The sequence below is a fragment of the Gambusia affinis genome, linkage group LG03 (genome assembly GCF_019740435.1).
Source record: "Gambusia affinis linkage group LG03, SWU_Gaff_1.0, whole genome shotgun sequence".
Taxonomy (NCBI): domain Eukaryota; kingdom Metazoa; phylum Chordata; class Actinopteri; order Cyprinodontiformes; family Poeciliidae; genus Gambusia; species Gambusia affinis.
In genome coordinates, this window is record NC_057870.1 from 20,993,988 (window position 1) to 21,021,235 (window position 27,248).

Genomic DNA, 27,248 nt, shown 5'->3' on the forward strand with positions numbered 1-27,248 from the left:
ATATGATTTTAGGTCTGTGAGGACTGGAGTGAAAACGGATGCAAAACACGTGGGACAAAATACGCACACCGTCACTAATTGAATATTCCTTTTTGAAATTGGAGACATCAGTTATTGATAAAAAAAAAAGAAAAAAAAGAAAAGAAAACATTTTACACCAAAAATAAAGCCTAAAGAACACTCAACAGGAAGAGAAGTAGTTTGTTCCATTGAAGAAAAAAAAAAAAATCCCTTGACAAAAGGCAGCTGAACAGGTCAACATCTCCATACAGTAACACACTAACATTTATGATTTACTTTATTCCACTGAAAACAAATTCTAGATTAGCATGTACACATCTTAAAAAAAATAAAAATGTCAGCTTAATGTCTTACCTAAACAAAATTATTAGAAACCTAAAAAGATAAAAGGAGCCATCAATGAAGTTAAGAAGTTTCTTTCAGGAAAGGGACAGCAGTTAAGGTTTTCCAGGGCAGAGTGACAGAGGTAGGTAGCTTCAGACCCAAATCTGGGCTAAAAACCTGAGAAAACGCACACAGACCGGTTACCCTAACCCTCCAGAAATCTCAATATATACACACACAGATGTACAAACCAACCCATGTGCAGGCACATAAAAAAATTAAAGAGAAAATATTAACCAATTGAAGTGTGGTGTCCAAACAAACTTTTTAGTCCATCTAATGTGTCCCTAAAATTCAACAGCAACTTCTCCATGACAGCCAAACTTGAACAGTAAGGAGATTAACATGCTACACCTAATGGCTGTGCACCGAAATCAAGGTGCCATCTTGTGATAGCACTTTTTGGACGAACCTGAATAAATGCTTCCTTTAAACTGTTAAAAGGCTGTTGGGTGATAAAGCTGTGTGTTGCACTTCAATAAGCACCATAGCCAAAGAGTTCAGGCTGGTCATGGTATCGCAGTTATAAAGTAAAGCAGATTTTAGTAACTGGACAACATTGAAGTTAAAGTTAGTGTTTTGTGCTAATAAAAAAGTGACATAATTGGTCACATAATTAAATACAAGAACAAGTTGTGTGTGAATGCAAGACATCCATACGTTTACTGCTGTGCTCACAATTATTGATAATGAAAAAAAAAACTAAGCAGTGATGAAAGCAAGAGATTATGTGCATCAATTCACTCATGTGCAAAACAGCCAACATTGAAACTGATAGTGTTTCCAGTGATAAAATAGAGTAAACTGGTAGATTTATCAATTGTGTACTTCTGTGATTAATTTTTATTTTAAAACAAAAAGGGGAGGAAAAAAAGGCACAAAGGTGCTAGTTTCAAAACTAGCAGCAACCTTCCCTCATATCCTCTAGCATCTAAACCTTTGCTGCTACCTTCACACAGAACCACCAACGATTTAAAAAACAAGAAACGATCTAGAATAATAAAGCAGTGCGTCAGTGTAAGTTGTTTCAGGTTAAAATATTTAAAGTGACTACATATTCTATAGCCAGTTCAGTAATAGCTGATCTCAGCTGGTAAATTAAAGCGGGTCAATTACAATTCACTAATACAGGGACTTTGGTTTACAAAGATGACATTTCTTGTCAATCTTCGAAGACCTCTGCATGTGGACACGCATGAGTTATCTCATTCACAGAGTGGGGGGAGAGGGAAGCCCTGCTGATAACAGGCCCATCACTAAGAAAAAACGGTTGGATTTTACCCTCACAGGACAACGTACCTTCTAGGTTTTCGCAGAAAAATACCAAAGAAAAATGTAATTTATTAAAGTCTTAATGCATCAATATCTTCCCTCCATTCTTACTCAGAAGGTCAGTTTCTTAGCGGTAATGAACTCCTCTAGCTGGACCTTTCCACTGCCCATGAGACCAAAGGCTGGAAACATCGTTCCCGAACAGTCGACCTGCCTCTCAAAAAGGCACCTCATGGTGTCGGCGTCGTAAAAATACACCCGATGTGCATCGTAGTCCAAGCATATGCCCAGGCGCTGCGGCATGGGAAGCACGCGGTTGCCCGAGTCACCGGATGATACATTTGCATTGGAAACGGAGGAGGAAGAAGAGGCCTTGGGGATAAAGAGTTTACCCATGCCCAGGGTGATAAGTGTGAAGGGCTGGGAGAGCTCGTAGCATGCATCCTCACTGCCACTGTCATGTCCGCTGTCATGGTCATACCTGGAGAAAAGGAAAAAAAGATTTAGGATGATCCTCTCTTTCATTTAAGTTAGGTATATCCCAAGTGAGCTTTTTAAAAACAGAGAACCATTTATTTAACGTAACGCTTAAATAAATGGCTAAGACTAGACAGTGTTTTGCTAAAGAACATGCCATGGACAGAAAGGGTCACGCTGTGCACTGAACACGGAGTACATCTTAACTTTTGACCCAACAGCTCCTTACTCAGCCTAGGATTGCCTTGGCGTTGCTTTTCATTAAGTTGGACTGAAATATCTGAGCTTGTGACACAAAGTTATTGTAATCTATATTGTAAAAATTAATTGGGAAATGAAAACATTTAAGATGACACCAACTGCAGCTGAATATTTTTACACCTAATTTAGAGGCCAACTTGATGTCTTTTACAGTTCTCCTTCCCGACAGTAAATCGTCAAAAACAATAAATAAAAAAAACTGGAGCCAAAAATCTCTCTTTACACGTTTTTCAGATTTTTTTTTTTTTTAAAGCCAGTCCTTCTCCAATACAGTGAATGTTAATCACCTTATGCAATTACCACAAATTTTAATTGTCAAAATAAGGTTTTTCTTTGGTTTAACGTGAGTGGATCCGGTGTGAAAGGTAGGCTTTGTCTGCGAGTAAGCTCTTTATGAGTTCACACCAGTTCTCTTGCATAAATAGGATTATGTTAGCAGATTTAGTCATTTAGTTGAACTCCTTGTGTTTGTAACCTAGATCTTGTCTGTTTAGCACATACCTTGGACTGCTAGTGTCTCTTGGGTTGTGGAACCATTCAGCCAGCTTGGTATCAGAAGCCACACCGACTTTTACCATGTAGGTGTACGGCTCCACCTTAAAGGCCCAGTAGTGTCTGCAGAAGACAAAGCTTTAATCAATTTCTCCCCCCACAATTTTGTGAACAGACAAACAACAGCAGCTGCATGACTCCCCTAATCCTTAATGAACATGCTGATGTTGCAAATGAAGCATTTTGTTTTATGCTAATTTTTTCTGTACCTCCCCTGGGAGATGCCAGTGTCCCCAATGATGTAGTCCAGACCGATGTAGCTGCCGGTTTGCACACGTTCTGCTGAAAGGAGGAAAGCCATACCCGCCACGCTCTCCACAGCATCCCGTCGATTGTTCAAAATTAGGCGCTCGGTACTGAATCCACACTTGTCACTGAACAGGAAGTTGAAAACTGCACATGGAAAGAAAGAGAGGAGATGTTTAGCAGGGGTAGTGGGGGGAGGAGTCAGAAATAAAAGTCAGCCAAGTCAAAATATCAATTGTTAATTTGAGAAGAAATCTTGAGGATTTCAACCGTTGGACTTTTTAAAGGCAAATGGTAGACGTCAACACAAGAGGGCGCTATGACACCATTTTAAGATATTTAAAAGGTTTATTCACTAACAGAATTGCCATCTCTTATCTTTTGCTCCATTTACATACATCATCTGGTTACAATTAAATGAAATCTATAAATAGCTTTTGGGCTGAAGGCCATGATTACAGTAATCCAGGACACATGGGCCGACATGTTCACTCAGCCATCCCACTGCAACCTGAAGTCTTCTTTAGGCAAAACCATTTGCATTTATCTGGGAAGTCCTTATACCAACTAGGGCATGAAAACAACAATAGATGAATCTAGCTGGGGGATAAACAGCAGCTCTGCCACAGTACTGAGGTTAGCTTAAATAGCAGGACAGCTGCAAATAAACAACTAAGTAGAAAATGCTTGAAGGAAAATATTAAACTTTTACTTATCCCCAATACAATATGGAATAAATCTGGGTCAGTAGCAGTCTAGTAAAGATGCTTTCACTTAATATATTAAGAGGTAGGGAAAGATCCAGTAAGATATGTTGCACCAAAATAAATCCTGATATAATTTACACACCTCCTTTTCAAACAGGCATATCTGCATTTCACACTAAGAATAACCTTTTAGATCATTTTTAAAAAGGCGACCGTTTCAAGTCATTAAATATAGTGAAATAGTAATTTGAACCATTCAAAAGATTAAACAATCAAAGCTATGTTATGCACTTAAATGATGCTGTGATTAGAAAAAGTTTAATATTTTAATTACTGCAACAACATGATTTTGTGTCTGAAAAGGTCCACAATAAATCTACACATTTTTATACAAATCTGAACTCCAACATACCCAGACCAAAACAGAGGGACTGTAGTGGAGGTAACTTATTGGGTTCCAATCTGTTCAGTTTATATTCAAGTCCAGACAGAGAATTTCAGTAGATTTTGGATAAATTTCCTTCCAAGTTCAAACGATGCCAAGAAAAATGTGCCAGCAGTTTGCTTTTCCAAGCTATCAAGACTATACACCGTTCCCTCCCACACAAACATGACCTACACTGCTTTTAGCTACATCAAAATGATTAGAAAAAAAAAAAAGAAAAAAAAATTACCATGGTAACCAACTTCATTGAAAGATAAAGGCAACAAACAGCCCGTCTGCTTCATTACCTCCCGCTATGGGCACTCAAACACAATTAAATATTTAGAAACAAAACTAATTTGTCATCTGATAATCTTTTTAGGAGAAACTAAATTACCACAATGCTCCTAGTTGCTACCAGAATCTACAGTGTTAAGGAGCTTAGCTGCTTCTGCTTGGGCCAACATGAGGCCCACAAAGGGGGATTGTGGCTCCAGTAGTCCGTTTGCCCTTTAATGCTTTTGACAACAATCTATTGAGGTGGCTTGTGGGATTTAAGTAAAAGATTTTTCTACTCAGTTTACATTTCTGCATCTCTGTAATAGTTTCTTTTTAGAAGTACAGGTGCTTCTCAAATTAAAACATGAATAAAACGTAAATTCAAGTTGATTTTGTCTTGTCATACCTTTTTGAATTTGTTTTCAATATTGCCAAGCACATTGTGCAAGCAGCAGGAAAGGTGCAGTTTGAAAAAGAAATGAATTTATTTCTCCAATTCCAAGAGTGAAATTGACTAATTACCGATACTACATGCGTTTATTTTTGTTAATGTTGATGCTTACAAAAATCTCTTCCAAGATAAATGGAATTATTAAACCTAGAAAATGTTTTAACACAAATGTTATAGCCTACACAATGATGGTCAGGACTGCAGACATGACAGTTGTCCAGCACTTCTTACGCATTAGAAGCGGCTATTCAGAATGATGCAACCAAATATTAGTGGAGAGTTGAGTAGAAGGAAAAGATGCACAAAGAAACAGAATAACTCCCGAGCTTGTTAAACACCTCAGCAGGGCCAGAAGTTGAGCACCTGCAGGCTGAGTTGATGAAGGGATTTATGCAAAAGCAGGCGCAGCCAGGTAGTGATTGCATAAACTATGCAGTACGTGGACATACTTTCCAGTAGCCCTGCAAGTAGAGATCTTTTTATTCAGTCTCAAGTTGTTAATGATGAAAGCTGAAGTCCAACTTTGTCAAGAGAATGCATACACATACAGTTCTTAAACTATATCAAATGAAAGATTGTAAAAAAAAATTTTTAATAAATAATAATTTTAAAAAAGATACTCCAAGATTAAACCATTAAAAAAAAAAATAAAATCACTTCAATGCAAGAGAAAAAAAAAAAAAAAAAACTTGCCAGGTGCAGGTGGAGTGTGGAAGGAGACCTCTGGGCTGTACGGGCTGAACATGGAGTTCCTGCAGCTTCGAACCCTAAAAGCGTACTGACCGTCAGGTTCCAGGTCGTGCACCAGAGCACTGGACCCATACACCCTGTCCGTAGCCCTCCAGACACCTTTGTCCTCTCCATTCCCTGGAGATGGAGATCGGCTTTGTCCCCCAACTCTGAAAGACAAGACGATGGAATTAAGATTTCTTCACGTTATAATATGTGCAGTGTATGACTGATGGTTCCAATTCAACGTACTTGCGGTACTCTAGAATATGGTGATCTGTTGGGAGATGGTCCTCAGAGAGCCTCCAGCAAATTGAGGCCTCATTGTAAACTCTGCTGTGGGTCCAGTCAATCAGAGGAGGGTCTGGGACTGGTCGAGAGTGGAGGAGAAAGAATTAATTAAATCTACACATGAAATGGTAAATGTCAAAAAAATAAAATAAGATATATACATATTTTCTTGAAATTTGTCTCAGACAAAGCAGAGATGAAATAATTGTCCTATAACGTAAAGTGCTGACCTTCATTATTAATTTTGACGAGAACGAAACTGTGCTAATTTAATTAAAAGGGTTCATATCGGGTTGGATCATCACTTTCCACTCAGCAGAAAGGATAAGAGGACTTTGCTTAATGGAGCTAAAAAGATTTTTTACAGAATCGCTGCCTGGAAGTGGAAACACCCCGTGCATGCACTAACCGTTTTCTTCTCCTCACTCACAGTTGGCCTTTCCTCCACACATTTCAAATATCTCTCCATTTACAGGAAGTAACAGTAACCACCTCACAGTAGCTTTAAAAACATTTACAGCTCTTTAATTTCTTTATGGTTTCTCCACAGTGCTGTGAGAAAGTATTCCCCCATAAAAGCCGTCTTTTAGCTTTTCACTCATCATACTGCAATGTTAGAGATCAAACAAACTTTAGAGAAAACTCTCAGGACATTGCACTTCACTGACCTAAAAGGCCACCAATGTTCTAAAAGTTGACCGAGCAATGTTCTCACTCATTCAATATTTCAGTTTTTGATCAACATCTTTTCAAATCCTTGGTGGCTGCTTTTTAAAAAGCTCTACCAATGCAGATTTATTCAACTAATCTGTCTGGAAAACATTTTACAGCCTGCTCTCCTTTGCAAAAGGCACTATGTATTTTCAAATTGAGAGTTAAATAATTAATTTTTGAAAGGTACAATACAATAAAAGCACCATTGCCAATCCACTATTTATGTCTTTGATTTCATATTTTGTCTGCAAAATCAGTTAAAGCAGCATAAGATGGGGATCTCATTTTGGATTTATTTATTTAGAAACTTGGGATAATTCTGAAAAGCCAAATTCCAGGCTAGAGGGATTGTCTTTTTTGCAGATGAGTAATCAGACAACAAGGTTGTGACAAATCCAATATTGAGTACAGATTTTACAGAAGTAGACTTGTTTTGAGGGTGTTGGGGAAACATTTTGAGTGAACTGGAAAAGAAGCACAAATGAGAATCAAGTTCAAATCTTTCACAGGCTCTTATGAGTAGATTAATCATCTTCCATCATAAAACACAGAACCAGAATACATGGAAACAATATCCATGAAGAAAAGAATAAAATAAAAAATAAAAATCACTGATTGAAATCATTGTTATTGTATAAACCAAACAAAAAGGTGCAGACGTAAAAACACCTAGCATGGCACACTTTTCCACATATGCAGCAGTCCTGTGTTTACTGATGCATCATCCTCTAAGACCTGAACTCATTTACCGCAGCACAAGAAAGCTTCCACAGCATCTTTTCCCCCTGAACACAAGAGAGAGAGTCACTGCAGCAAAGGGCTGCAGGCTGAATAGATTAGAGTAACGTCAATACAGCTGCCACCCAACTGCTCCATTAAATCTATTAAAGTTCCCCTTAAAGACTGTTAGGAATGTTTCAGGCAACACTTTTACATAAAATACATGAAAACAAAAAAAGAAAAGATTAAGGCACCTGGTGTTTAAAAAAAATCCACTCCCGATTTAGATTTAGTCCATCTCTAATAATTAAAGACTAAAGGCACTAAGCAGAGAGAGAAAGAGAAGGGATTAGAAATCTTGGTTTGATGCACATCAGTGTTGACAGAGAAGCTTCTACAAACAATCAAGACTTGAATTTCAAGTCTTCAGACCCAGCTGCCACTGAACTAGATATAAAATATGGGCTTTGGACAAACATTGACAAGTTTCAGTATTAGGCACAACAATGCCACATCAATCTCATGGACGACTTTTTTTTGTCCAAATTAAGTAATTAAAATAAATAATAAAAGGTGAATATTTATTACCATGTTCATGCTTCCCACATTTCCAGACTCAAATTGTCTAGTTTTAAAGGCCATTTAAGCTTATTTTTATATTAAAACAAAAAAGAAAAAAAAAAATCTCCCACACACTTGACAAAATAATTCATTTAAATCTTTTCTGGACTATTCTAGAGGGTTTTGGAAATTTATTGCTGATGTACAATTGACATAAGAGACATTTTAACCTCAGCTGCCTCCTAACCAGCATAATAATATTTCAAATGCACTCATCTGAACAGTTAATTGTATACAGCTTTCCGTTTATATAATATACAATTATTAAATCTTGTATATGTCAATGGTCTCCATTCTGTATGTGCATGTAATGGGGATATTTATCATTAATGTTCTTTCTTCACAGCCAGCACAGAGCATGGTAGATCGTATTGCCATCATTGTATCTGTTGCTCAACTTGCTTACCCTAGACAACCTCTGACCTCTTTGCCCAGCTCTATTCACAGAGCTGAGCATGTGACATGTAGGCGATTATGAGCCACTTGTTCTGGCCATCATGTTTTCAACAGCACTATTAAACCAAAAGGCCGAGTACGGGGAATGTGTCCACATGCTCAAATTAACACAAAAAAAGATTAAATTATATTTTATTTACTTTTTTGAGTTGCTGTTTCAGTGGAAGAATGAGCTGCGAGTTCATTGACCAAAAAAAAAAAATCTATATATATTTTTGTAAATTCTAAGCATATTTTTAATTTAAGTTTGATGACAAACATCACACAAGCAAAGACTGAAGATTTAAGCAAGGAAAAAAAAAACAAAGTGGTCGTACCTCCACCGAAGCACATCTCTTTCAGCAAAGTTTCCTCTTTGGACGTGTCCAGCACAAACTCGTCAAAGGAAGGGTCAGCTGAAGGGTGGAAGGTCTTTAATGATTCAGTGGCTCTTTGAATCCTGAAGAACAAGCAAGAAAGAAATCAAGAAAAATCCTACAAACATTAAAATGAATGAATACAGACATTTACTGAAGAGACCATCTAGCATGAGGTATGATCATTCACATTTTCTGGCCTGGGGTCGTCTAAGCAATCGGATATAGAACAACTATAAACTAAATGAAAGCTTTAACAAGAAAACTAAACTCGCCACTGTAATTCCCCTGAGTGAAAACTTTCCCAGATTAACCAAAGCTGCTAAAGCAGATTAATTAGGCAGATTAGTGCAGAAGATACAGCAACACTCAGTGCTGATGGGACACTGCAGCAAAAAGCTTTTCTTAAGTGCCCTTCTGTGCACGTGACTGTGTTCCCAACACATTGCAGTCACATACGTAACCATTGTAATAGGCTGAACACTAAAATAAACCCACCCAACCCAGCTAAGAACAGCAACAAGAGAACAAGTAAAGACATCCAACAAAAAAAATAAATAAAATAGTCAGACTTTCCTCCATTTCACATCATCACAATGATCCCAACACTCCATCAATTTTTATCTATAACTGGCACGAGTATAAAAGTTTATCCTTCTGGCCACAATTATGATTGGCCAGCAGAGTCTGAATGCATGGTGCTTTAAGTGCAGCCTTTGGGATTGCAAATGTTGGCAGCATTGTAGCTATGATCATAAATGTGATTTGATGCATTTTGACATTCCAGTTAAAAGCATTTTTATTGCATTGGATCTGCACAAGTTTTGCCCCTGGACTTGGAGGCCATAACAGATTCCAAAATGTTCATCCACATGACTAAATCTTTACCAAAAGAAAACCAAAGATATGTTCAGTTGTAATGCGTTTCCATATGTGAGAAAGTAAATAGAGTGTATGAACAAGTGAATTAGTATTATATTGTTAAGAGCATAAACGGAGTTGTGCGTCTGTGAGAACATGTAATTAATGCGAGTGTATGCGAGTTTCTGATGATGATGAGGACGAGAGGAAATGAGAGGATGTGTGATCTTAGGTAGTCAAGTGTCTTTATACTGTTTTAAGAATTTATGTAAGCCTATTTTATAGAAAAGGTGAATTAGCCATTTACTCTCGTCGCCGAGTTTGATCCGTTACCTTGTTTGTCTGTGACGTCACAGTTAAGTGAATAAAAAAATTAATTAGCAGAAGTCTGTGTTTTGTAGATTTCTGCGATATTACCAACACTGTAGCAGGGTCTTCATTTTAGGTTAGATACATACTTCTCCACTTTCTTAGTTGGTTATATTAGAAATTCTATAATAGACCTGCACAAATTAACGGAAGCTATATTGAATCGGCATGTCTGGATGCAACATTTTACAGGAGCCAAATGCTATGTATTTTAATAGATCATGTTCCATCCCAAAATTTATATGCATATTTAAGGGGCTTAGAGGTTAAAGTTCACAAAATTTAATATAGGACTATTTTTAAAACATAGTAATAGTTAAGTCAATCAATCTCATCACATGAAAAAAATAATAAATTAAAAGTTACTTTGTTTTAGTAGATGTAGTTGACATGTTCCCTGGACACTAACATTAAGCTCTGTTTAAACACGACTGTAATAGTACTTTGACTTTTCAGAAGATCCTTCATGCAGTTGCCAACCAGAGTATTGATCATTTTTCTGTGTACCTGACATGTAGCTGCTTTGCAGTCTGGACAAAGCAGGACTGATCGGTCTCTTTCAGCACCTCCTGGGCGTAGCCAACCAGGCCGCTGTTCTCCAACATACCCTGGTACTCCTCCACCTGCAAACGTTTTAAAGAAGCAAGACATGGAAAAAAAAAAAAAAAAAAAAAAAACTCTAAAAACACAAATAAAATCCTGCAGTTTCTAAACATATTAAAACGCCTCAATTGGTTTCATGCAATCTAACATTTAATTGGCCAAATGTATATTGAGGAAGTGTGATGTTTTGTACCTGGCCTTTCAGTTGGCCTATGCGTCTGTTACGGGACTGTTCAATAGATCTCAGCATCTCTGATTTTCTTTCTTGAAGAGTCTCAAACAGACGTTCAAAATGTTCGTTGGCTTGTCGCTCTGCAAGCTGTCCATTTTCCTTCAGAAAAACAATGAATTAAAGCAAATTCAAACCCCCAAAATAAAAAACAATACATTTAAAAACTGTGAAAGATAAAGGAAAAGTTGATAAATACAACCCCTTTTTGTAAACAAATATTTTGAAGACTACGGCATTGAAGTCTCCAACACAGAACAGCTTTGAAACTCAAGAGCATCTCAAAAGGCTCTATTGAGCTCAGATATATTAAGAGACTGTGTACTAAAGTCCTACTTCAAAGAGAAAAAGGTAGACCATTTTAAATAAAAGGTAGTCTAAAGAAGCTAAGTTCACAGCTTTGGATTCCTCTTTACACCTCAGTTTCATCTTCATTCAAAGAGCATCCAACCATTCTCAACTGGTAGGTTGAATCAATATTTATGAAATTCCAAAAATCCTTTTTTTTAATACTACTTTGTATGTTATAGTATTCTTTAACTGCATAAAAAGACAAGACAGAATGTCAAGTACAATAAATAAATAAAAAACCCTGAGTGGAGCAGAGAACGAAGGAGTTGCAGCAGCATGAGTCAGCGTCCTCTTTCCCTTACCTCGGTCTGACTGATGAGCCGGTCAAGCTCAGTAATCTGAGTCCTGACCTGGTCTTCTTTACTGATGAGATAGTGGATACTCTTTGCTAGTTTCTCCTAGGGAGACAAAACATCAGCAGTATTTAATAAAATTTAATTCCAAACAACTTATAGATATACATTTAAGTATATTTTTACTAGTGCTTTAAACATGGAACCATTTTAAAATCTCATTTGTGTAATTTTGTTTGTGCTGACACTCATCTGTGCAGTCTTTGGTCAGATCAATATTTATCTCCCATCCCACCATTCACAGCAGCAGCTGTAAGTAGTTCCTGAGTGTGCCATAATGCATTAGTGTTCAAAGCAGCAGAAACCCAAAACAACTGACTGACAGAGGTTTCCAGAGCCACTCAGATAATTTGATACACAATCTATTCTGAAGTTACAATGTGTGCAGAATGATGAGGAACAAATGGTCTCATTAAATATGTAAGAATGCATTGTTTGCAGCCACACAGACAAGCACACAGGGTTGCAGTGAACGTGCTTTGAATAGCACCAGAGATTTAAACAACTATTTCATATTTTTAAACCAAGATTATTCTGTTTAAGGTTTAATTTTCAGAATCTTTTTGGAACCACAGCAAACAAATTCTCAAATCTAAATTCTGGATTCTTAGGGGGGATCCATACATTTTGAAAAATATAAAAGGGCTAAGACTGAACTAAGCTGGGGACATAAATCTGATGTTTCTCCACTTGGGTTCAGTTTCCACAGAGGAATCGTTAACAGTCTGGTGAGCACAGAAGGTACAGGTCAAGCATTAATATTACAACAGGAGAAAGAGATCCAGCGACCTGTTGATTCATGGTACAGGAAAATAAAATACAAGATCCAAGATCAAACTCAAATTAAATATATTTGTGAAAGTTTTGTAATTTGTGACCATATGCATTGAATGCATTCCTCTGTAACAAACAACGTCCAACCTGCAGGATTTTACTGTAAAAATATCAATAGTCCAAAGTGTTTTTCAGCGCATGACAACATCGCCACTGACTCACTCAGACTAATCTTTGTTATCTCCAGAAAGTTGTTTTGTAGCACTCCCAAATACAATGCAGAAAAACAATTTAAGTTTATTCCAACTTATCTTTTTACCAGGAAAGCAAACTGTCTGTACCTTGAGGATCTTGTAAGCACTGCTCATCGAAGTGACTTTGTGGTTGGCATGGGACCCTCCCAGTTTACACAAATGACACACCGGCCGTCTGCAGACTTCACAGTACATGTTCACCTTCTCCATCTCATGCTCTGGACACATGAGCACCTGAGAAATTCAACATATCACACTATTATTGTCTGAGGAAGTCGTCCGGGGCACAAGTGCTGCACACAGCTGCATGCTATAGAGTTACATCATCCATTTAAACAAGCAGTTAAAATTAGACCTGAAGAATGTATGAAACAGTCAGCTGGAGAGCAGATAACTGCATGCAAGGTTAAAGCAGCGCAGATCAAAAATGAGCTGGAGGGAAACAGGAAGACGATCTGAACTTTAAGTAGTAGGAAGTTCTGAATAATAATAAAAAAGTCCTAAAATATACAGAGATGAAACTGCATTTTTAAATGCCAAGATCCCACATAGAGGTCAAGCATTTTTAAGTTGAGCAGCTTGATTAAATTGAGCTTCTCTAAAAGGCAATGAATCCTTTTAGGTTTCATCCTTTGCATTTTATCTGAAGCAGTAAAATTTACAAATTGCTGCACCAAGTGGCGAGGCTAACAGTTAGCAATTAGTGCTAGTAATCAACGCACTTATCTGTTTAACATTTAAACTCCATTTCATACAAAGTTACCATTTCAGAATCTCAATTTCAGACTGAATTTTAAAAGACACATAAATCACCAAGAGGTATTTTTCATGTTTGTTCTCTAAACCTTTAAAAATAAATAAATAAATAAAAATGCTCAATACTAGTTTATTTTAATTTTTGCAAGTTAAAGACAGCTCTTAACATTATTAACACTTAACAGTGTTAGAAAAAAAAAAATAAAATTATGTGCAGCCTTCAGAGAATCACATCATAAGCAGTGTTGCCGTTTACCTTTGGCCTAAAATTTGTGGTGGGACCAACATACTCATGCTGGGCTTTGGGGGTGCCCCATGGATGGTGTAATTTGAAGCACTCGTTGCAGTAGCTAGCTTTGCAGTCCATGCAGCTCTTAGTTGCCTCCTGCTGGTTTGGAGGTTTACAGACGTTACACATGATTGCAACGGCCGCGCGGGCAGCCTGCCTGTAACGCTCCACGATGCTCTCCAGGGTGAAGTTACGGAACAACATGCTGATGCCGCGCTCTCCCAGGTCGATGTCATGCTGGCAGCCAGGGCACGGGATGGCGGTGACCCGGGGAGTCACAGACCCTCGGCGCCAACCCGGGGATGAGATCGAACCTGAAGGGAAGCAAAGAGCTATGCATTAGGTAAAGTTCATGTGCCATTTGGATTCCTACCCTCAGGCCATTATGGTTCCAGTCTTGTTAGAGGCTCTATTTGGACATGCAAGCATCAACGTAATGAGTTACAAGAAGTGAATAGTTTCCATGAGAGTCAAATGGGGGTCTTTGTTGAATCCGAGACCTCATCTGTGCCAGATTCTGGGTCGTTACATCATTGGGGGTGACATAAAAGCTTTGATCTTAAGGCCAAAATGCCATTGTGAGCAGCCGTCACAAATAGGGCCTCTGCATGTTTCCCTTTGTGCTTTATTTCCACAATGACAACTGCTCAGAAACATGGGTACATGTAGCAAAACACCAGCACAGGCAATGCAGGGAGCAGAGGTCATCCAGAGGAAAAAAGTACAGAAGGGGAAACCATCTGGGAAGAATGGAGCATTAGTGAGAGGATTCTGCAACCTACCAACTAATTAGGAATATGTCTAAGTCATTCAACACCTACAATGCAAGTAATGCTAATTTTAAGAGCAATCAGTGATTTGGATGAGTTTTCCCATCCATCCATTTTCTAACACCCTAATCCCTTAGAGGGTCAGGAGGGCTGCTGGTGCCCATCTCCAGCTGGAATCTGGGCGAGAGGCGGGGTTCACCCTGGACAAGTCGCCAGTCTGTCACGGGGCAACACAGAGACAGACAACTATGCACGGACACACTCGCACCTAGGGAGAATTTAGAGAGACCAATTAACCCGACAGTCATGTTTTTGGACTGTGGGAGGAAGCCGGAGTACCGGGAGAGAACCCACGCATGCACAGGGAGAACTCCGTGCAGAAAGACCCCGGGCCGGGAATCGAACCCAGGACCCTCTTGCTGCAAGGCAACAGTGCTACCAACTGCACCACTGTGCAGCCCTCCCATTGGAAAAATAAAAATCATCTTAACATAACCATGAGACCAAGTAGTAAAATGCTATAGATATAAATGTCAAGCAAATGAACAGACAAAGGTCCAGTTCAATACAACACTAAAAATCTCTTGAAGCAGCAGAGCTTTCAAGAGATTTGCACAATACCCATCTTGTTACTGATGCTGCAGCAGCATCACAACAAGGCAGCAGCAGAAACTGTTCACAAGATCACATCACAGAGACAAGCAGTATGACCACACTGAAAGCCAGCAAACGGAAGTCAGTAAACACACAGAAATCAAAATATTGCTTCACGTTTTTGGGGGACAGGGGAAGAGAGGAGTGCTGGATTTATCTCAGTTTGCAAGCCAGTATTTCCACTTCGTTTCCTGGGACCTGGAAATTAAATCAAACACTCCTCAGGTAAGCCAAACACACAAGGAGGCCACTTCAAACAGCACTTCTGCAGGAACAAGGTGGAGCTGAAGGAAAGTAAAAAGCTGTGACAGAGCAGCAGCAAACTGATTTGTGTAGCCCTGTGCATGCTAGGTGAGATGGTGATTGTGTGGGGATGGCTTACTAGAAGGTGGTAAACTCTGAATATGGGCAAAATATGAACAGAAACCTTCCTACAGATAACTGCACATTATGGCAATAGATGTCATTGGAAGATGAAAGCCTTATTTAGAGCAACTAATGAACCCCGCGGTCATTTCTATTCCGGAAAGGTGATCAATAAATGGATGTCTTTAGACCGCATGACGACTCAGGACAGGGTGTGTGGATGAACTGCAGACAGAATACACCTATAACAAAAATATTTATTTATGAATTATTTTCTAGAGCTGAAGAAGGAGTTTAAAATATGTCATTGCAGGTCTGAAAATGTCCCAGGAGATTTTCTCTCCCCAGTCAAGAAAACAAAAGTTAATTGAATTGTTTCTCATACAATAATCACTTATTATGTAAATAAAAAAAACTTTCCCAATCCCTGGAGGTCTGTAGCTTTTGTCTTTGGTAAACTTCAACATTGTACCATAAAATGCCACCAATTTTCTGCAAAGACTTTATAGCGACCCTTTTATTTCCCACAAATGCTTGTGGAGGCAGTCTGCTTGCCTCGGTCCTGATTTTATGTGCCTGTGTGAATGGAAGTGATTGGGAATTCTGATGTCATTGAAATGGATGGCTGAGTCAACACTTGCCAATTTATGGCATCGGACTCTGACCAAGTAATTTTTTGAAAAGTTGTTTTTTTTATTTTCAAATCCAAAATCATCTTTGCTACCCATTTTCAATTGTCTTTTTATTTTAAAACTTATTTATGCTCTGAGGCATCTTGACTAAATCAGCCACGATGGGTTATGTGGCAAATCTATATTTTTAATACCTTGTTTCTCCTGATTCTAACAAGATCTGAGCATCAAAGTAGATATTAAGTCCATTTTCTTAGTCATCAGTTTGAGCCATCCAAAAACTCAAACGTACAAAATAATTAGCAGTATATTAAACTTTTTTTTGTTTGTTTTTTTACTGGCTGCATGATTGTCAGGTTTGGGATTACAGAGGAAGAGCTTGAGGGCAAACATTTCTGTCCATAAAGTACTTGAGACTCAGAAAGCTTAAACATACTTTCAACTTTATATGCCGTTATCTTTTTACATTGAGAACGACATTAATCCTTCTCACTGAAACGGTTCTTCTCGCCAGCAAGATTTATGAAGTCGAGCCAATGAACACACATTCCAGTTTTAGATCAACTCCCAGGAAACTTCCCCACCAATTTTGGTCCTTTGTGTTCATTTTGGCAGAGGGCCCCTGTCTGCTCTAAAACATTTTTAATACCTTTGTCAGGATGAAACAGCCCTCTTATCAAGCTGGCCTCTTTATGAATAAATATTCATTTATATTTCCATCTGACAGAGTGGAGTTTGTATGGTTGTGTTAAGAGGTAAAGTTGGAAATGTAGAGGTTCAACCAAACTAGGGTCTTAGAGGGGTTCTATGGCAACACTGTACTCACTACTATAGCTACTGAAAACACGGATCCCGCGTCTACCTCGACTTCCAAACGACCTTCGCCCTGCGGCTGCAAGCAATGAACAGAGAGGTGAGATGAGACCAACAAGAAAAATGAGATGACACATGATGTGAAAGTAACAAGTGAATCCAGCTGGTAAAAGCATCACAGTGGACCAGCAAACTTAAACTAAGGAAAAGGCAAGAAATAAAAAAAACAGGTGGTGAATAAAAAAATAAATATTTAACCAATACTTAATTCTAATTGGTTATCTTTACACTTAAGGGCTTAAAATGAAAAACAGCACCATAAACATGTTTTATATTTAGAATCAAGTCAGAAGAGTCAGACAGCAATAAAAATAGTTAAATAACTGGTGCACTAACTAACGCTGCCTACTAAGAAAACAAAACTTGTACTTTTGACAATTTGTAAGACTATTTTAACCTGCAATCCCTTTTTTTTTAAATACTGATTTTGATATTTTGTCATAACCAACCCACCTTAAATCAGTGTGAACTAATATTATCCGAGAGGCTAATATTTAGACAGTACAATATATTCTATTAAAACATATAATAGTCTAGTTCTAGTCACAACCAGGGGCAGAGATTCCTAGGAACTAATTTAATTTCTGTCACAAAATCCTTTGTGTAGCTCTGCTTTAAATGCCTGTCTCTGGAGCCAAATGACCAGTTAACATGAAGAGCCTCATGTTGATTTACAAAAGTTAGTTTCGGGAGTCATTAAATACACGTTCAGGGATAGAAACTGAAAGACACTCCTAATGTGAAACTATCCGACTGCCGGGACGGTGACAAATAATCTTGTGTCTTGCTGTTCCTACATTACAATTCTCTACAGAATAAATCAGAGTATCAAAACATCTTGGAAACAACATTTACAGTAGCATGAAGGGGCTCAGTTCCTGTAAAAAAAAAAAAAAAAAAAATTAAATAAATAAATAATTTTTGTCACTTTTTCTTGTCCTTCAACCAGAAAGACCAAGGTAAACCCTCACATCATCTTTGTTTAGCAAATCTTATAATAGGCCTTCAAAACAGAGATTTTAGATATTACCCAACAAACAAAAAGCCTAACCATTAACTTTTTAATCCAATTATCTACAGCTGATAAAGCCATCGTTATTTCACATCTGAAACTTATCAGTTATGGAGATAAATTCATCATGCTTCTCACTGGTCAATAATAAATGCTGGTTTCTTTTTTGGATTTGATCACTCAAGAGTTTTGACCTCTCAATTTTGGGCAATTCTATTTTTTGTATAAAACATCTACAAGACATTTACACCAAGTTATCTTAACTGATGCATTTTATCATCAAAATTAAATGATAGTCAAAAAGAAAAGGTTTTTGTGACCACTATCTTCTTTCTCAGTACATCTTGTCCGAGCTGCCTACTGACAAATATAGGCTTAAGTCTTTTTTTTTCCCCCCTCCGTTCATCTAATCCCTCATTCATTCCTCACAGGCAGGTCGCATCACCATGGCTACACGTTATCTGATCTCCAAGGAGTGGGGGCAGAACAACAAGTTTCCCCATTTGTGAGTTTGAGCCAGTAGTGTTTAGCAAAAAAAAACACCCCAAACCCACAAAACCTGAGCCTCTTAATCTGCAGATTAGATGCGTTTAAGACGTGAGCAAATTCACCACTAATCACAGAGGGAATTCCACAAGCTCCATAAATAACCCAAGTTAAGAAAAAGTGACAAATATTAAATGCAAAGTTAGTTTCTGCACCAGCAAATTGTGTCATTTGTTTACTACAAGAAGGATTCGATCATTTCCTGCATCAACAGACGCAGCCCTGTCTGTGAAGAATGAGGTCTTTCAGGCTGCTGAAGCAGGCTCTGAACCAGAGTTTGAAAGCATACAGAGGTTTTCCAGCCAAGGCTGAATAACTTACTGAAAGCTGTTCCCCTCACTGTACTCCAGGGATTTCTGCTCCTCTGGTTCAAGTTCCTCATGGTACATTATGGCAACGTGGCATCTCGAGTTTATAACTACAGCAAGTCAAATCTGAAATGGTCATCAGGGGCATTTTTTGAAAGCAAGGCCCAACAGATTCATCAATCTGAATTTTTAGTTTGGTTTCTTATCCGTCAAGTCTGATACTTTAACTTTTAGCATTTGAATATGGTGCTTTCACACATCAGAAAAAAAACATTTGTTGAATTTGCTTAAAGGTAATTTTTGCATAAATTTCTAGAAACAAGGTACAAGTTGCACAATAAAAAATTATCCTGAGAATTAGTTCTACTTTCATTTGAAGCAAAAATAAAAGAATAAAAACTATACAGTTAAGTGGTAAAATTGTTAATACTCCTGAAATATTTAAATTTTTATCAGGTGTGGATCTCTTAAGAATAAGATATTTAAAAAGTCACAAGTTAAAAAATGTATACCCTTCATTAATATAAAAATATTTCTTGCAGCTACACCAGCCTAATCCTATTTTTAATTGCTGAACAGCTTTGTGTTATGTTTCAGTCGTATTTGGATGATTTATGTGAATTTGGATGCGAATTTCCTTCTTTGATTAATAGAGTACATTCATTCATCCATTCATTTCAAAAGGTCTCATCCTCATCAGCCTAATCCCCAACACTGGATAATCAAGATATCTGAGCATGCAGCATCTCATCCTCACTGCAACCTACCTTGAATTTCAAGTTTTAAAAAAAATGAGCAAACATACATTTTGTACAACTGTAGAAGGATTGGAAGGTGACAGAAAATTGCAGCTATTCTTTTATTCCCAAAATAAAAAATAAATGACTAGGAGGCATTCATTTCCTATGAATGCAGGCACATTAAAAGCAGCCAACAGAAACAATCATGAGGCAGACTGATCTTGTCTCTGCACTTTAACCCTGCAGCCAATCAAAATCCTTTTTCTGTTCCATTATGCCTTTAAAGAATGAGATTAGAAGAGGTGCTGACTGAAATTAACAGTTTTCTAAAGTTTGTTCCAGTTTATGTGGGACAACAGCAGGAGGGGGGGCTGTGTCTGCACCACATCTAAACACACAAATACACAATACTTGTCCTACTTCCTGCTGCTCAAACTAAGCCTTTTCACTCTCAACCAGTCATTTGCATCAGCAAAATATTTGCTTATCGGTTCACAAAATACTCACACTGCCTGTTTCTCCTCATTAGTAAATACATCCTAGAAGATTATGTACATTTCTATGAAGCAAATATGAATTTGAACTACATGTGATTTGAAAGCAGAGTTAAAAGCTGAAGTTAAAAGGAAATTGCAAGAGGAACAGAATAACAGGAAGTTAACACTACTGTGGAAAAAGCAATTTTGACATCAGTGGAAACCATTAAACACCCATCTTTTCCCAAGGCCTGATTATTAATTTCCATCAGCTCAAATAACTGCTAATCAGGTCGAAGCACCGTTTTCCCGACAGCAGCTCCCATTAATAACTAAACACGCTGGATCCCAACACTAATCACCTCAACTGTAAATCCCATTCCTGCAATACAAAGAAAAAAAACAAAAAAAAGAAAAAAAAAAAACTTTCATTCCAGCCACAGGAGAATTTACCGTAATCAATTTGCTTACCACCCAAACTCACCTGATCTGACAAGCCTGTCCAGCTTCTCCATGGAGGGGGAAGGCACCCTGGACCGCGGGCTGCCCGGCACTGAGCTCTCAGAGCCAGCATCGAACGAGTCCTCGTAGTTCAGCATCAACAGCTCTTTGACGCACTTGTGGCAGACGCTGTGCTGGCAGGGCAGGATGAGCGGGTGGGTGAAGAGCTCCTTGCAGATGGGGCAGATCAGCTCCCGCTCGATGTTCTTGATCGGGACCTGGCAGCAGAGGACTCAATTACCAACAGTGTTTCCACCATAAAACGTGCTTAAAACTTTAGGTTTACTCCCAGAGGGAATGTTATCTTGAACACAAGTCACCAACATACAGAAGCTTGAAATGTATTTGGTTAGAAAACAAAGAGCCAAACCAAGTTGGGGAAACAAACATGAAAGAATGTGTTTGACGGTTGGTAAACACCGAGATGTATACATTTTGTCTAAAGTGAGGCAGAAAACCAGCACAGATGTGAAACATGGTGGTTGTAGCGTTGCATTCTGGGGATTACTATTCATACATGGTGAGATTAGCATTGATAAAACCCTAGAGGCTGCAAAAGGCTTCAAACTGGGGCAGAGATTCACCCTCCAGCATGGCAACACCCATTAGCACATGTCCAGAGTAACAGTTTAGATCAGCGAATATTCATGTGCTACAATGGTCTAGGCCAGGAGAGTTGAAATCCAGTCCTCAACATGTCTTGTCCTGCAAATTTTAGATGCATTCTTGCTCCTACAAAACAGAATCACATAAATGCTCACAGGTCTATACTGAGGTAAAAAGATGCTGATGAGCCATTTGATTCTAGAAAGGAGGCAGGTAAAAGTTGCAGGGCAATAGAGCTTAAGGACTGGACTTGGGCATCCATGGTCCAGTCAAAGTCCATAGTCAAATCCAGTTGGGTATTTGTGGAAAGACTTGGAAAATTTAAAATTTGATCTTGAACTATTTCACAAATAATAATATTTCAGTATCTTGAGGTCCAACTCTGGCAGAGACATACCACTAAAAACTTGCAATTGTAAATGCATCTAAAGGGGATTCTGCAAGTAGGGAGGCAATTAAATACACCTCAAACTTAGTTTTCATTAATGCATCATACGAAATCCTAAACACACACTTACATGTGGGGTTTCAAAGTAAAAAGTTAATCATTTAAGGGTAATGAATGCAATCAAAAGAACAAAACAAAAGAAATTTGAATGGAATAAACCTTATAGAGTCCATGAACTGATTAAACAATAAGGTCAAGATACATTCTGCATACTTTAGGGGTATTCAGCAGCATTTTTGTCACAGTGACCTCAATTTCTCACAAAGAAACCCCCATTGAAGCCACCATAACAGCCAATTACCATGTTCTTCCCACGTTTCTGATAGCATTACAACAGTAATCACCATGTTCATTTAATAAAAGTTAAAGGTCGAAAATATTTTTGGTTGTACTTTCATCAATAAATTATGCTCTGCTAATAGTTTAATTAAATTTTTTAACTACTACAAAATGAATGAAACAGTTGGTCATAATAAAACGGTTTCCAAGAGACCGTTGCTAAGACTATTCTAATTTGTTTTTGTCTCTACCCCCAACATTGTCAGATACCCCATAAAAACATTTATGCAAAGTTTCATGCTTGTATCGCCTTTCGAGAAATTCTACCCATATTTTACACCAACCATCCAGATTACATAACACAGGATTAACCCCGGCTAAATATAGAGAAACACAAATACCCCCTTCAGTATCTCACGTTTTAACATAAAATGAGGACAAGAAAGTCATTTTAAAAGCTGCACACCAACTACTAGCGTCCAACAACCAGCCGCTGATTGTTAATTTAGCTCAGATGGTGAGAACCAAGCTGCCACATATCCAGCGTGTTAAAGTAACAATGCCCAGAAGGATAAAGGAAGTTTAATGACAGAGAGACGAACAAAGCTGCCCACAAGCGGAAGAAAAGCCCAATAAAGACGAAACAAAGACTCGAATCAGCAATGAATGGATAACTCTGCCTGTTCTCTATCTGTCTGTAACTGCAGCAGGCAGAAGAGCCACAGGCTGATTTAGCAATGAGTGAAACAAACATTATCTTCTTACCGAAAATGCACCACTGCTTCGCCGCATCTCCGCAGTCATGATGAGGCAAAAAAAATATTTAGCTTTTTCTTTTCTATTTTGTTTCTCTTTCTGTCTGAGGGTTTAAAAACGCTTTGTTGGATCAATTAGTCCAGGACAAACCGCAGCAAACTTTCCTGACTGGAGGAGGGGAAGATGCCAAGCAGCCACGGCAGCGTAAATATAAAGAGTGACGGTGCGCTACGCCACGCTACGCTACGCCGGCTGTCCGGGGGTGAATCAGCAGCTCCTCCGCTGCAGCAGCGAGTGCAGCCCGGGGGGAGGATATGAGAGGCAGGCAGGAGGGAGGGGGATGGATCTGGGAACTGAGACTACTGCTGCTGCTGCCGCTGCTTTTATTGACTTCAGGAAAAACCTTATTAAACGCCCTCTTTATTGCTTTGATGAATTTCTACATGACAAGTTTCCACTCAATGACACTCCTTTTTTTTTCTTTTTTTTTTATTCGGGGAGCTACATCAATTTTCCTGACATTTTTCCACACAAAAAGTCTTCACACCGTTTGTAGCCCTCATCTATTAAATTGAACTGGGGATCAAAAACGAGTAAATCTAAAACTTAATCAGCATGGATACTGTTTTTCGTTATTATGTAAGGAACATCAAAACAGCAGTGGGAAAAGACAAATTCAGTCTTTTGGCGCTAATAATGGAGCTTCCTGACATTCGGTAGTTGTTTGTGGAGTTTCACAGGTGTTCGGTGTTTGGACTCGTGCTCTTTACACACCTCCAGCCAATAAATTATTTAGAGCACACAGAATAAATCTCCATTGTTATGCTGATAAAACTCATCTATATTTATCCATAACATTGAAACTATGGCCCACTATATTCCTGTTCTGGCTTTGATCAATTGACCCTTGGCAAATTTGTACTCATATTGTGTCTTACACATGGTCATTTTGTCCATTCATACTTAGATTTTGTAACTGTAAGCAAATAATTTTGTACCCATTTGCAATTTTGGTCTAATTTGGTAAAAATAAATAAATAAATTAATAAATATACATTTTGTAGAAACCATTTGTCAACTCCAACGCAACAGGTGATGATGGTTAGGGCGTTTTGTGCCTGTTTTGATTTCTATGTTTTACTTATAGACTAGACAATTTAGTCATGATTCTAATAACTATCATCTACTGGCAAAGGGAAACTGTGACTGGCAACCTCCTGATTTAAACTGCAGGGCTTTGAATGCCTCAGCAGATAAGTCTAAATTGGGTGAAATAGTAGAACTCAGCAGTCTTTTTATTATTATTATTTTTATAAAAATTAACTAATCAGCATCAAGTTTTATTCAACTTTTTAAAAATAGGTTTGTTGCCCCTTTGTATGACAAATAGTTAAAAGGTAAAAAATGAACATGGTGTTATTTCAAAAATACTTGTCTGTTTCCTGTTACTTGTCCTGATAAGACAGCATGTTCTGCCTTTGTATGAACTTGTGTTATATGAATCATGCTCTGTAAAGGTCCCTGGCCACCTAATCCTTCTGGTTGTGTGAAATAATTTAAATATGTTAGTACAGCATCGAATTACTTTCCGGTATGAAGTTGCAAAACAGGGGATATGTAGATGACTCCATAACCTGAGTTAACCCTGCTGTATGAGAAGAACTTTACCGTCTCAGTCATAAAATGATTGAGATCGTCTCCAAAAAACTGCATCTTTTCTGATCAAATTTTCTCAATATTTGTTGTGGGTCAGAGAATTACACTGATTACACTGCCATTATTTCAGATCATGTAAATAATTTATCAACTATCTGCTCTATGTAGATCTCACTACACTGCTTTTACATTAAGCATTTTTAAAGTAGCACAGTTTAGGTTAGAAAACCTAAAAAATGTTGAGTCTTTTTTAGGGGCGGTGTAAAATGATCCATTATGAAGTCACAAAGGGCAATGAAAGTATCTATAGCAGTAGTGGAATTACTTTCTTTGTCCTTAGCAAGCAGAAATGTGTTAGTAGGTCAGTGGTTCTTTAATACTGTAGACAGTATCTCTTTTCTCTCCATCACAAAAGAGGTTTTGTATTGAGATCTGCCAGCTGGCTGAGTAAAGTCCCCCTGCTCTACCTTTACCTGTGCTCCAGTTTTGTCCCTCAGTGGGACATCCTGATTACACCGATTACTCCCAGCTCCTTCAAAACTATTGAAATAATCAGGCCAATGGTCGCTAGGTTTACTGAATAGATATGTCTGACATTAAGAGAATAAAAATCAGTCTCTCAAATGTTGCATAAAAAAACAAAAAACAAAACTATGGACAATCCAGAGCAAAACCCACAACCAAAGGGAGAAATGTTTTTTGAGGCAAAGATCAATGTTAGATCTGGATTAGGTGAGTTACATCAAGGCAGTGCAAGTGACAATAACTTGTAAATATATACAGCATATAGAAGTAGAAGCTCAAATAATATATTATTGTCATGGAAAAATACCTAAAATTGTTCTATTTCATTTGGCTTCATCCTCACAGCACAGGAGTGGCATTAGGTTTTGGGGAAGGGTGTGTGGGGGGAACCAAGTCTCCATGGCAACCATTAGATGATATCTGTATCCCATCTGGTTGTTCAGGAAGCATGCCAGAAAATACATTTTCTGCTCTACCATCACAAATGTAAATGTGTGAGAGGAGTGTGTGGTTTAGTCACTTTGAGCTGCACCAGAATCCATCTTTCATATTTTATCCCTTTGTCTCCGTCCTCATGTTTCTGAAGAGTCTGGTAAAGGGAATTCTTCTTCGATGCCTTGCTGAAGTTATTTGAAATATTGTCTAAATTGTAGCTAGTTATCTTTAAAAAGTATGAAAAATAGCAAAGGTTAATTATATTCCACTAAAATTATTTATGCCAACAAACACTACAATGTGTAGTTTAACATGTGTCAGTATTTTGGATATACATGATGGTACTCTTCAAGCAAATGTAGTGAAAATGCTGTTGTATTTGTCTCCTTAAAATGTATCGCTACAATAAGAAGCACCTAATGTACTAAATATATACAATTTTAACAATAATATGTGCCGTGAAATAAATCCTCAAAAACTACACACATTATAATAGCAGTAACATCGATCAATATAATTAATGTATATTTGAAGACGATTATTCGTGGTGGTTTTAATGATGGTATTTGAGAAAATTAAATGTTTATTGCTTGTTGCATAAATGGTTACTGTATTATGTTTTTATTGTGTAAAGGCCTTTGAACTTCCTTGTTACTGAAATGTGCTTTACAAACAAACTTGACTTGATTTAACTATAGTTTTATTTTTGGTGGCTTATGCACAATACATCAAAAACTCTAGACAAAGGTCTCAAACTGTGTGCGTCTAGGACTGGAGTGCATGCTCCAACATATTTAATCAAATGCCTGAATGACTTCCACATTGTGAAACTGAGTTCTGTGAATAACTATGTCTAATAAACTGTATGCAAAGTTGCTTAGATGAAAAATATGGGATTTTTCCAAACGTTTTCAGAAAGATTATGCAAAACGTAATAAAATATAACAAATTCGTCTGTGATTCAGTACCATGCAGTGTGCTCTTTTTTTCTGTCACGGCTCTGTGCACGCGTGAATAAACCTCAGAGCTGACTAGAAACACACATTGGCACACATTCTGTCAGTCTGAGGTGGGCAAAGGCAGCAGCTCGCTCTATGCGGACACCAGCAAACACCTCTGTTTGAAATATATCTGCTCCCACATATTGGCAGAAGTCAATGATCAGACTGCAAACCCACCCAACAGAGATGCAGATCAAAGCCAACATGCTTCTCTTGGATCAAATTAATACAGTTTATAAGTCTATTTAAATTGGTTATAAATGGTTATAAATTCAGATTAAAATAATTAATTCTGTACATTTAAAGAGAACAGAAAGGCAGATGCATGTAGTGTGTATTATAGGAAATAGCAGCAGCTAAGCCTATCCACTTTAAGCAAATAGAATAGGCTAATTATAGCTCATATCAGAATAGAATAGAATAGAATAGAATAGAATAGAATAGAATAGAATAGAATAGAATAGAATAGAATAGAATAGAATGGGTGTGAGTGAGCATGGCTTCCCGCCTCTTACAGCCTACAGGCCGGCTCCCGGCGCTGACAGGCAGACCGCTGCTGTCAGAAGAGCCATAAATCATCGGGATGAGGCTCACCTCTCCCCGCTCGATCCGCTCCACGATGCTGGCGAACTCCGTCATGTCCTCGGAGTCTGACATGGCTACAGATGGGGATGGATCCAGAGCAAAGCTCGCAGCTACAGACCGCACAGTAAAGCGCAGCAATAATGGGGAGTTCGGGAGAAATGGGCTGCAGAGTCTTAGAGGAGGAGGATCGACAGGCTGCACAGGGGAAGGTGAGATGGCATCATGTGGCAGGAGCAGCTTCTCTCATCACCATCCTCTCTCCTCCCTCCTTCCTCTCTG

At 38.1% G+C, this 27,248-nt stretch overlaps 1 protein-coding gene across 4 annotated transcripts; it reads right to left on the minus strand.

The window, feature by feature from the left end:
* trim36 (tripartite motif containing 36) lies at nucleotides 1–27,248 on the minus strand. 4 transcript variants are annotated; one of them, XM_044111494.1, is made up of 13 exons: nucleotides 26,979–27,248; nucleotides 20,662–20,896; nucleotides 13,768–14,114; nucleotides 12,843–12,989; nucleotides 11,677–11,772; nucleotides 10,988–11,125; nucleotides 10,699–10,814; nucleotides 8,923–9,044; nucleotides 6,056–6,173; nucleotides 5,768–5,973; nucleotides 3,177–3,360; nucleotides 2,917–3,030; nucleotides 1–2,158 (listed from the first exon to the last, which is right to left on the minus strand). In XM_044111494.1, exons 1-13 carry the CDS (start codon nucleotides 27,039–27,041, stop codon nucleotides 1,789–1,791), a joined length of 2,256 nt encoding a protein of 751 aa, XP_043967429.1. In that variant the 5' UTR covers nucleotides 27,042–27,248; the 3' UTR covers nucleotides 1–1,788. The 4 variants fall into 4 exon arrangements, with proteins under 4 accessions (XP_043967429.1, XP_043967430.1, XP_043967432.1 ...); XM_044111495.1 differs by lacking the exon at nucleotides 26,979–27,248 and adding an exon at nucleotides 22,777–23,467; XM_044111497.1 differs by lacking the exon at nucleotides 26,979–27,248 and adding an exon at nucleotides 22,478–22,496.